Below are 12,196 nucleotides of genomic sequence, written 5' to 3' on the forward strand. Positions count from 1 at the left end.
TAATGTAGTGCAGCGGAAGGACACACAGAGCAGAGGGTGACAGCAGCACACGGACCAGCGATGTCAGGCAGCAGCAGGTAAATAAAGCCGCTGAAATGAGCGACAGAGCCGAGATGAAAGGGCCCGTATCCCGCCGGAGGAGGACGACCAGCTCCAGCGGTGGAGTTGGAGCGGCGGTCGGTGCCAAACAAGTGAACGGGAGCAAGCCGCACGACGCCGGGGAGAAACCCCCACGGCACCCCGCTAAAATCAAAACAGACCCGGTGTCCAGGAATTCAAGTAACAGTAACGGGAAGACAGACAGACAAATGGGGATGCCAGGGCAGCAGCAAAAGCAGCAGCAGCAGCTCGCAACCAGCCAGAGGAATCAGAAGAGTGTGGTGGAAGATATCAACAAGAGACTCAGGTAAAAGGGGAACAAACACGTTAATTCTACTCTCCAATGTAGCTTAACGGTGGCTACAATGTCACGAGCATACATTTAAATATTTTTTCTATCTTCATTAGTGTGTCTCGTGTTAAGGCAAAATAAGTCACTATTTTGTGTAATATTAGCCTAATATTAAAAAAACATAGCCTATTAATCTTTTCACAGGGGTTTGAACCTGCGCACATTTGTCAGAGCTGTCCTCAGGTCAAATGGGGGGCAAAGTGGTCACTACAATGCCCTGTTGCACTCTGAAAGTTTAGTTAAGCTACCCAAAGCCACGATATTGTTTCCTATGAGAGACTACTTATGTAAACGATTATAAATTCACCTGTGTGGACACTTCAGAATGAAATATAACTTTACTTTACCTATGCTGCTACATGTTAATGGTGTTTATTTGTCCCAAGCACAGAGTCAATTAGTTGGTGTTATGAGGCTTTGGTGTCAGAATTTCAATTTTTAATGGAAAGCCCATCTAGAAAGAAAAAAAAAAGTCCATGTATGATCCAAATTAACCTTACAATGTAAATACTCCACAATGTTGATAACCCCTGACGGTGTGCAGAACTAACGCTTGGAAATAATTAGCCAAAGTAGAAGAACTAAAATACTCTAATCATAAATGATTAAATCAAGCATTTAATAAAAAATTGTTTTAACACACATAGAATGGCTATAATTTCAGCAGCTTCTCTTTACATGACACTTTTACTTTGTGGAGGAGAGAGGGTCGATGTTAACAATAGGTTAAGGTATGAGTGAGAAGACAAACTGGCCTATCAGGTATGACTGAGAAGACAAACTGGCCTATCAGGTATGACTGAGAAGACAAACTGGCCTATCTTGTCCGTGAACATAACCATTCATATAAAGGTAACTCGCCCCTTCACCTTTTGTAAACATGCTTTTTGATAGGAATACCTCTACGTCTAATCTATTTTTGTTACTCTGCCAAGAGTCTGTCTGGGGTCTAAAGATCAGTTTCCATAAGGACATAGGACACTGCAACACCAGAGTGCTGAAATAAAGTGATTGGACTGTGGTACTTTTAATTGGAATCTCGCCAACTAGATTGTCGCTTTTCCTGTATTACAGCAACCGTGGCATGTGCTTTTGCAACGCTGTGCATGCTGACTACCTCTCTGCCTGCACGCATGACAGATAGAGTTCAAACTTTGCAGTCCCTGAGTAACCCCTCTTTCCTCACTTCACATGCTCAGTCCTGCCCTTCCTCACTTCACTTCACTGATGCCACTCCTGTCCCTTCGCCTCATTTCCCCATTCCTCTTCGTACACTTTTTATGTTTTAAAATGAAAACATTTAAAAAAAAAATCTTTCTCTTCTCCCTTTTCTTTCATCTCTGCTTTGTTGTGTCCGTCACACCTGATCAATAGCCTCAGGTTTCACAATGCACTTTGGACAATGAGGCCAATATCTTTTTAATCAAGATTTTTTACAACTCATTTATTGTCTGATAGCCTACATCTTTTTTTTAAGCTTTGAAGACTAGAAAATAATTCCTATCTAAACTGATATGGTTTCCTAACTATTAAGTGCTTTACACCTCATGAAGTATACATATGTCCAGAACTAAAGATAAGACCCCCCCTCCACAAATATTACATTTTGTATCATTGTGGATTCTCAGCACTGTCATGTCAAATTAGTAGTTAGTATCAGAAAAAAAGATCACCATGTTGCTCAGGAGTAGAGACCCCGCTCTAAAAAATTACTTGTGGGCCAACAGTGAATCACTATGAGTCGTCAGGTTGAATCATGCAGCATCCGACAAACCAAAAGCAAACATCACACTGTTATGAAAATGCAAAAATCAATACTCTTGGTGTCTTCATAATAACTCCTTTAGTCACATTGAATGTTAAGGTGCAGTTGAATGTTTCCTGTATAGAGCTTTGAGAGTGATCAGAGTGACTGACCTACTCACTGTTATCATTCCCTTGAAGAAATGTGAGGAGTTTGATCGACCTCCATTAAAAAAAAAACATAAATAAAACTGTTGATGGTGTGTTTCCCCACAGCTGTCATGTCCTCCAGGAGTCTCTCTTGAGCTCGGACAGCGGCTACAGCAACTACAGAGGAATCCTAAACTGGTGTGTTGTCATGCTGGTGAGTAAAACAATAGACGTGTCCATTCTGAACTTTCAAAGAACGGACTGCACTGTGAGTGACTCCCAACTCTCAAATCTACACAACAACCTCACATAGCTAAATATCAACCCTCCAGGGATTTGAGTGTTTGTGGAGCAAAACAACCTCTGAAAGTGCCTTATATTACTCTCTGCACATCTGTTGCTCCAACCCCTGAAAAATGGGCATGTCCCTGTCTTTGTCTCTCACACTCTCGCATACAAACCACTGTATAGTATACATGTATTGTATGTACATCAAACTACAACCGCACATACTAACTTGCTAGTGTTGTTGGCTGATGAATGCTTTAACAACAACATCAGAAGTACCACACTTGTACATTTTTGAAAAACCATTGAATGAGACAGTGTGTTCAAACTTGACTGGTACTGTGCATCCTATTAGGATTTGGAGTAGGACTCGACTTGTGTGACAAAACTTGTCCGTGCGAGTTGTGTGTGTGAAGCCTGATAAGTTGCTCTTTTTGTTATCTCTTTCTCTCACACTTGTACAGTAAATCACCCACCCGTCTGCACAATTACTCTCTCATGGCCTGCTTGGCCATTTCCTGTACTTTCTCAAGCATCTGTTAAAGGAACAGTTCGACATTTTAAATTTTTAGGTCACGCTCATCCAGGTTAGCTTAGCTCAAACACTGGTAGACAAGGGGAGCAGGACAAAATATAAAATTTGCAACATCGCTAAACGCTCATGTGTGCTCGTTGTTTATTTACGTTTTTTGTGCTCTATATTGTTACACATTTTGCCATTTAAGAATCTAAAACAAGTCCCAACAAGCACACGGGACCAATTAGTGATGTTGTAAAGTTTATCTTTTGACCTGTTCTAGTTTAATAGTCTTTTATGAATTTACCCATAGCTTGTTTTTTCTTGTTAGAATTCTAAAATAAAACTTTTTAAAATTCTTGCAATTTAGTCGAATACCAACATTTGGGGTTTAGTTATAAATACTTAGGGTAAATATTGAAAACAAAATGTATATATTTATATTGTGTTGAATATAGCCGCCTGTTAGTCTCCTTTTTGAAGTGGCAATACAGATCACGGACGTGTCACAGTTAAATATGTCCCCCCTGGGCTGAGGTCACATGAGGACAATTCAACTGTCTGCCTTGTTCCAATGGCTGCATCTGAGTGTGTGGGTGTGTCTCCAAAGGCATTGTGCAGTGCCTCACTGTTGGCCATAATCCTTATGAAATTGAAATGAACTATAAATGGGGCTTTAAACATGTGTGGAAGTTTATGTCTATGTTATGCATGTACAAAAATGTGTGTGTGTGCGTGTGTGTTTTTCCAAATGGAGCCTAGTTTTGCCATTCTGTGATGGGATTATTCCCATCTTTGAAAGTTTCTACTGCCGTGACAGCCACGTCCTCTGCTCTGTGGTCACCGGGGAGAGTTGACACTGCTCGGCTCAGACTGTTTTTAGGAAGCCTTTGGGATTAGGCTGTAAGAGTGTAAAGCGGAACCACAGAGTTCTGTGTATTGTGTGTGCATGTGTGTGTGTGCATGTGTGTGGAAGCTTAGTATATATTTGTCCTCCATAACCAGGACTGACTGTTACATTCCTTAAATGTCAGCTGCTGGCACACATGTTACTAGAGATTACAGATTACATGTTGTTATACTTACTTAGTAAAGTGCACATGTTTGTGAGGGATATCAGACTTGTTGAACAACAATTTCTCAAATTGCTTGGTGGATGAATACATTTTTTTACACTGCATGCTTATCTAATGGATAGCTTGGAAAGGGTATTTATGAAAGTCTGGTCCTATCAAATAATTGATAAATGAAGCATTATCATCATGCATTGACTCCAACCAAACAAGTGCATTTTACACTGTTGATTCATCAGCTTGCCCTGCAGAACCCAACAGACATTCTGTTTCAGGTTGTCATTGGTCTCACTAACAACACACAGACCGACAGACCGACAGACAGACAGACAGACAGACAGACAGACAGACAGACAGACAGAGACACACACACACATAGACACAGACAAACAGACAAATAAGTGAGTGTCTAGTTTGTTTTGTTGGTCTTTGTATAATGGTTTTTACACTGATGACTAGTTATTCAGATTCAGAGCATACATGGAGAAGACCAAAATGTTTAATCATGCATTCTCTGTATTTACCACATCTCTCCGGCTTTCTATGTCAGGGTCCTGATGGTCAGCCAACCCCAGTAGCTCCTTTCTATTTTTATACTTAACATCAATGAAATCTGATAAGTGTCTACTGACCATAGCTGAAGACACCGAGATACAGTTTGATTAGACGAGTTCATATAGCCAAAACTATTATTCAAAACTAGCCACAGACAACAACAACAACAAAAAACACATGTCTGCACCAAAAACATCAACAAATATAGAGAGTAGTAAACATTGCAATAAATGTTTAGCTGTAAACTGAAATCATAAAAGTGCATGTTTCTACTTTTTGACACAAATTGAAGTATTTAAGTGACGACAGAAATCTTTCTCTAACTATGCCACCTTTGTTCCAGTAATAACACCCCCTTCTGAAGTGCCTTTGAGCAAGATACTGAATTCCCGCCAACTCTCCCGGGTGTTGCTCTTTATCACACTTTTCACACTGTGCAAAGTTAGATTGTTACCATTGCAAAATCAGATTTGAGCAATTTGTTCTGCAACACTGTCCCAATAATGGTGCTGGACGTAATGGTCCCCCCTCTTGTCCCTGCTGAAGGACACTGAGGCAAAGGTTGCTTGTCCGGACAAAAGGCATAGTTGAATCAAAAAGCACATGGTTTCATGTTCTTGGCAGGCCAGTGGGCCGAAGGTGCAACATGCCGCATAATCACTGCAGGCACGACCTTATCGTGTGTCATACCCTCTCTGTTCACATTATCTAAGCATTTTCTCCAAGTCATCAACAGCACACGCCATAAAGAGTGATCCGACAAATGTATACATGCTAATCATATGCAGTGTTGGCTCTCTGTGTTGAGTGGTTTGTTAGTTTTTATCTCAAGATAAGTGATGGCTGGGATAGAGCTGGACTCGGACCTTGAACTTAAAGACATGATATAAAGATAAACATATTTTCCCTCAACAATTTTTAACTGAGTGGCAGCAGGCCAGGCAGGGTGTGGCAGGAAGATGTTTCTAAACTAAGTTAAGAAACATATCTGATTTACACAGTTGTTTAAACCATTCACTATGTAACTTTAAAATGGCTTGTGTTGCTCTGCCCCCCCCCCACCCCCTCATCTTTGTTTTATAATAGCCCATACACATACAAACACATTAAAACCTGCAGACTTATCATGAGCCTAGCTGTGGGCAAAGAACATGATAAGCCAGATTTAAAACAGAGGGCCAAAAATATTGTTTGGGTGGTAAACAAAGACTAGATTAAATGAATGTTCACATAAAAGCAACTACCTCAAACTCCACAGCACAGCATTCTGCAATATGTTTGTTGATACTGTGCTCATTACTTACTGCTCATTATCTCCGGATGTTTTAAACATTTTTGTCCACTCTCTCTCAGGGGTTGAGTAATGCACGCCTTTTCTTGGAAAACATTATAAAGTGAGTATCAACCTACACACATACACTTACTTCATGTACGCTACACCACATCATGTAATAATGTGCATATAAACAAGGCGATTATAACCTCGACATCTCCCCTTATCAACTGACCTCCCCTGCTTATTTTATTACTTTTAATTTGTCACCCTTGCTCAACCTCAATAGGAAGCTATGGGTGCATCTTTCCAAACAAACAACTACAAGTGTGTTCAGTTCTGCAGTACAAGTAGTTCAAAGTTTTGTCTCTCTAAAAAGTTGAGACATAAGTTCTGTCAGTAACAGTTGTAATCTAAAAATATATTTGATAGAAAAACAGTATGCATACATTCCTTTTTCAGCCTTCTAACTAAGCCTAAATAATTTGACCATGCCTGGTGCTTACAATCAATTCCTTTCTTCTAATCTAGGTACGGTATCTTGGTGGACCCTATACAAGTAGTGTCTCTCTTCTTGAAGGACCCCTATAGCTGGCCAGCAGCTTGCCTCATCATTGGTATGGATCATTTTCATTTACCTGTGTACTAATACTGGATATGTGTTCACCACATGCACACACAGTATGGACAGGTAGCGGAACATTAGGAGATATATAATGAATTTGACAAAAAAAATGTTGACATCAACTATTCTCCAGAGTCGATGACTCCACATTTAACATTGTTACAACCATGGAGTTCCCTGTCAATAATGGCAGGCTATTCGAAATGGGTGAAACACACGCACGAACACACACATACACGCGTCAGGAATGAGTCCCACCTAGTTTAACCTTAACATTGATTTCATCTACTGCACCAGAGAATCTGAAGGATTTATAGCCGACTGAATTTCATAATCAAGTAAACATCGTAAAAAATAATAATAGCCCATAGTAATCTATGGTTGCAACCTGTGATTTTTAAGAAGGCTTCAATTATAAGGTTTGTCTATTCGGGTTGTTCGTGAACCACCAGACCTAATGGCAAATTTACACAAACGATAACAAAATTGTTTCAATAGTATATATAACTTTTCTCACAGCTCAGGTACAAAAATTGCTCAAAATGAATTCTGAGGTATTCATTACAATTATAACATATAAACTTCATTTGTACATTATCTATACATCCATCCATCTTCCTACCTACTTACCGGGTGCTTATATATCTATGTGTTGCTGTTAGCTGATGAGTCTATTGTTGTCTGCTCTGTCTTTCAGCCTCTAACGTGTACATCTTAGCAGCCTTGTACACAGAGAGACGTCTGGCTGTGGTGAGTACTTGGAAAGATTTGCAAAATGCTGTGAACCAAATTTTGAAAATATTTTGAACACTGCACATAATCATATATAACATATAATATTTGCCTTCTTCAATTTAATCAGCTTTAGTTTGTTTTAGGATTTGATTGAACATATTGCTGTACTTTTGAGATGAACTGTAACGAGAGTGTAGGTTTGTTACTCAGGGAACTCCCATCAAGGATGTTTGCCTGTAATTGCTGCTTTACACATCCTGGAGTATACAGATGCAGTCCCTTCTTTATACCTGCTCTCTATTCTGATAAGGACACCACTACTAGTTCAGATTAGGATAACATATAATCTTAAACAATCCTAACTAAGGCAATATTCTATTTGTAAAACGCACATTCTATCTAGTGTTACAAAGTGAAAAAGCTGTGTGTCTCTGGTTAAAGGAACAAGAAATGAAAGCATATCTATAGTAAAGTTTCACAGTCACAAGACTTCTTACATTTTTTCTTCCATCTTTTCCAGGGTACTATTTCTGAAACAACAGGACGGGCACTTCACATTTTTTATCTGACGTCAATGTTGATATTTCCTGCTGCCACTGTACTCATTCTGACTTCCATGACCCCAGGTAAACACTAAATACATTCATCTTTAAATTGTCTTTGAGAAATAAATTAACCGTTGGAAGAAGAATGAATGCGTGCATGCATGTTTTTTGATTCTTGCACAAAAATGGGTCTGATGATTGTCAATCAATATGTTTCTATCTATATTCACACTGTGTGTGTGTGTGTGTGTGTGTGTGTGTGTGTGTGTGTGTGTGTGTGTGTGTGTGTGTGTGTGTGTGTGTGTGTGTGTGTGTGTGTGTGTGTGTGTGTGTGTGTGTGTGTGTGTGTGTGTGTGTGTGTGTGTGTGTGTGTGTGTGTGTGTGTGTGTGTGTGTGTGTGTGTGTGTGTGTGTGTCAGTGGGTGGTATTCTCTCCCTAGCAGCCTACACAGTGCTGTTTCTCAAGCTCTTCTCCTACCAAGATGTCAACAGATGGTGTAGACAAATCAGGCATGCGAAAGCAAAGAGACTTACACGGTCAAACTCATGTAAGTATATCATCAACACACAAACTGTTCAATAAATGTAATCTACATTGTGAGTAGGCACAAGCATGTAGAGAACAGTGCAAGGGCAGAAGTATGTGGCACTCATGTGGGATTCATACATATACTGTAAATGCATGATTACACAGATTATTATTCTTATTCATTTTCATTTTGCTGCTACCACCATCTTGTGGTGACAAGACAAACTGAAGATTTTGGCTAACAAACACTAAGTTACGCAGACTGTCACGTCCCCTTTGGTGGAACCAGGGGTAAATAAGGACGAGACACACAGAGATCAGAGGTGTGTGTCTTGAACAGCTGTTATCGCTCTGTGTGTGTGTTTTGATCCTAGTCAAAATGTAACTTGATGCCTTTAACTCTTCACTGTCGCAGCTGAGATCAACAAACAATACACGGAGAAATCTTTAGATATTTATAAGGACTTATAGAGGGACTGTTGTAGAAAAACATTGGGATATTACTTGAGGAAATGCGAGAATACCAACTAATTAACACTTCCTTTTTTCTGTTTGTGTATTTAAGGTCCGTCTGTGGCACAATCCAATGGCTCAACGATTCATGCTTATGTCTCCTACCCAGGCAACCTCACCTATAGAGGTAACCGGCATGCCTGCAGGAAGATGGCACATTAAAAAAAAATAACATTCCAACGATAAATAGAGATTCAATAATCTATTCTTTCTTTCTTTGTCTCTAGACATGTACTACTTTGTCTTTGCCCCAACCCTTTGCTACCAGCTCAACTTCCCACGGTCACGTCGAATACGCATACGGTTCCTCATGAGAAGGCTTTTTGAAATGGTGAGAGGAAACACATACACACACACACACACACACACACACACCCATCTGATGTCTGATCCCTCCTGATGATGTATTGTAAACTGAGATGCTGTTTTCCTTCTCTAGCTTTTCTTCATGCAGCTCTTGGTTGGATTGATACAGCAGGTATGTTGATGTATACAGTATGACTTAAAGAACACAGGCAAGCATTTAGGAAATACTCTGCACATATGCACTGAAACTTGAGGTTCAACAGGAAGCCGTTTTTAATGGAAATAGTTGCTTATTTTTTTTATCTGTTATTACCACGCACATTACTTTAATGTCACCTTTGTCACCAATACAAACTAAAGCACTTTCGTATTTGTGTCTTGCAGTGGATGGTTCCCACCGTACAGAACTCAATGAAACCATTCCAGGTGCGCGCGCACACACTCACTCACACACACACACACACACACACATACAGCTCTTTGCAAAAGGAGAGCTTAGTATATTTCACCTTGTAATCTGTCTACATTCTTCCAGCCTTACCAACCATACAACACTAAAATTAAACTGGCATCATGTCAAGCCGGCATGTGTCTTTTAATATCTACTCTGTATCATAATTTACATGTCTCTCACAGGAAATGGACTATTCTAGGATGACGGAGCGTCTCCTAAAGTTAGCTGTGAGTATCAAGACCTGCAGAATTAACACTGGACAAACATGTATGTCCTGCACAACCCTGATGTGACAAAATACATGAAAGGAAATTAAAAAATAAAATAAGTTTTACCACTAAAACGTATTGAAACAGTGGTGATGACTGTCTCATAAGCGTCTGCTTCATAACCACTGTGTGAATAAGATTATCACTTACTTCTTATTACACCCATAGTGTAACCTTACCAACCTTAGCTCCTCTCCTCGTCCTCTCCCAGGTCCCTAACCATTTGATATGGTTAATATTCTTCTATTGGTTTTTCCACTCCACTATGAACTTTGTGGCAGAGCTGCTGCGCTTTGGAGACAGAGAGTTCTACAGAGACTGGTGGTGAGTCAAGGGGAACACTCAGTCACACATACTCATGTACAGCGGCAACAACTCTGTATGTGCATAAGCAGACCGACCACATGCTGCACATTACACAGGAATAAGAGTGTATTTCAGAATCAAAATTTCTTTATTGACATCGCACAACATGCAGCGAAATTGGGAAAGGGGCTCTCAAAATAAGTGCTTTTATTTTATTATTTATTATTTTATTCATGCAGCGATCAAACCGTGCCATTTTTACTGTTCATTTCAGGAACTCTGAGACTGTCACATATTTCTGGGCCAACTGGAATATCCCAGTTCACAAGTGGTGCCTAAGGTTAGCACCAAACGATTTTTTTTTTTTGCTCAGTTCCTTTTTCAACATCTACACCCTGTTTGACGAGAGATAAGGATTGGTTTGATTTGTGGGGAAAATCCTAATGATCCGTCTTTGTGTGTTACAGACACTTCTATAAGCCAATGTTGAGGAAGGGGGTCAACAAGTTACTGGCTCAAACCGCTGTCTTCCTGGTGTCTGCCTTCTTCCACGAGGTAAACCAATAGCATTCGGTCTTCCTGTGTGACACGCAGCATCACCCAAGTCTACATATCTGCTTATTCAACCTCCAAACAGCTGTAATATTTACTTTTACCAAATGTCTGTACATAATCTGGCCTGATGGGGACAGTTGTTTGGTTTGCAACTGATGACAAAGTGTTCAGAAAATGATGTAAAATTACAAGGGCTATGTTGAGCTGTGATATACAATGGAAATGTTACGTTTATTGTCATCACATTTCCTCAATATACAACAACTCCTCAATTTCTTGTACGTGTGCCTCTTTGTCCTGCAGTACCTGGTGAGTGTTCCTCTGAAGATGTTCCGACTGTGGGCCTTTATGGGAATGATGACTCAGGTGAGAAACATTGACCCATCCATTTCCTTCACTTTCACACTAATCTCATGTACACACACACACAAACACACCTGTACACAAACACATTTTGACCATCCTGCACTTCTCCCCAGGTCCCTTTGGCGTGTGTTGTGGGGCGTTACCTGAGGGGAAACTATGGCAATGCAGTTGTGTGGATCTCGCTCATCATTGGCCAGCCTGTCGCCATTTTAATGTATGTCCATGACTTCTATGTCATTCATTATGGGGGTGCTACATAGCACTTGATGCTCACGTGGACGCTACCACAGTCACACACATATGAACACGTGCCTGCTAGACAACTCAATGAGTGAATGCAGAGCAGGTTAAGGTGACTATAATAGCTCATATGAACCAATCAGTGAACAGCAGGAACATTGATTTTGTCTTCTTGATTTTTGCACTAAAGAGAAATGAATCACAGTATGCCAGGAAATTATTCTAACAGCATGACAAGTGCTTGGTTTTAAGCAGTATTCCACTTTAGTAGGACAGACATAGATTTGTAGGCAGTTTAAAGTATTAGCAAACATTCCCTCACTGTTAAATTGGTAAGAAGTAAGATTTTATCTTTCTCAGATTTTGCTAAACCAAAAGTAAAATGTGAGGTTCCAACTTTTCCTACAGCGGCCAATCATTTGACGATTGAAGAGCTCAAAAAAAGGTTACGTGCACTGAGTGAAACTCTTTTAGCTCGACATGACATTCAATCACTTCACTCCGTTCAAAAGTGAAAAACACTTCTTTTAACCAAGCACTCTGGAGTTTTAGAAAATGCACACGCCTCACTGTGCAACAAATGTGAACCACTGCCGAGCGAGTAGACAGGAGAGGACCAATGTGAAAAAGATGTTTCTAAATCAATGGGGGGGAAGTCCATTTTTTACTCGTATCGGAAGGCGACGGAGATATCATGAAGCCAA

General features: G+C 40.1%; 1 protein-coding gene across 1 annotated transcript; it reads left to right on the plus strand.

The window, feature by feature from the left end:
* The first annotated feature begins 92 nt into the window (after window positions 1–92).
* On the plus strand, window positions 93–11,691 carry dgat1a (diacylglycerol O-acyltransferase 1a). The gene is made up of 17 exons (XM_080045178.1): window positions 93–406; window positions 2,471–2,558; window positions 6,131–6,171; window positions 6,582–6,667; window positions 7,373–7,425; window positions 7,931–8,036; window positions 8,374–8,502; window positions 9,049–9,123; window positions 9,224–9,327; window positions 9,436–9,474; window positions 9,687–9,728; window positions 9,939–9,983; window positions 10,237–10,349; window positions 10,606–10,671; window positions 10,799–10,886; window positions 11,190–11,252; window positions 11,366–11,691. The coding sequence occupies exons 1-17, from the start codon at window positions 96–98 to the stop codon at window positions 11,510–11,512; spliced, it is 1,596 nt and encodes a 531-aa protein (XP_079901304.1). The 5' UTR covers window positions 93–95; the 3' UTR covers window positions 11,513–11,691.
* Window positions 11,692–12,196: the final 505 nt, after the last annotated feature.

Source organism: Ammodytes marinus, assembly GCF_949987685.1.
Source record: "Ammodytes marinus genome assembly, chromosome: 17".
Classification (NCBI taxonomy): domain Eukaryota; kingdom Metazoa; phylum Chordata; class Actinopteri; order Uranoscopiformes; family Ammodytidae; genus Ammodytes; species Ammodytes marinus.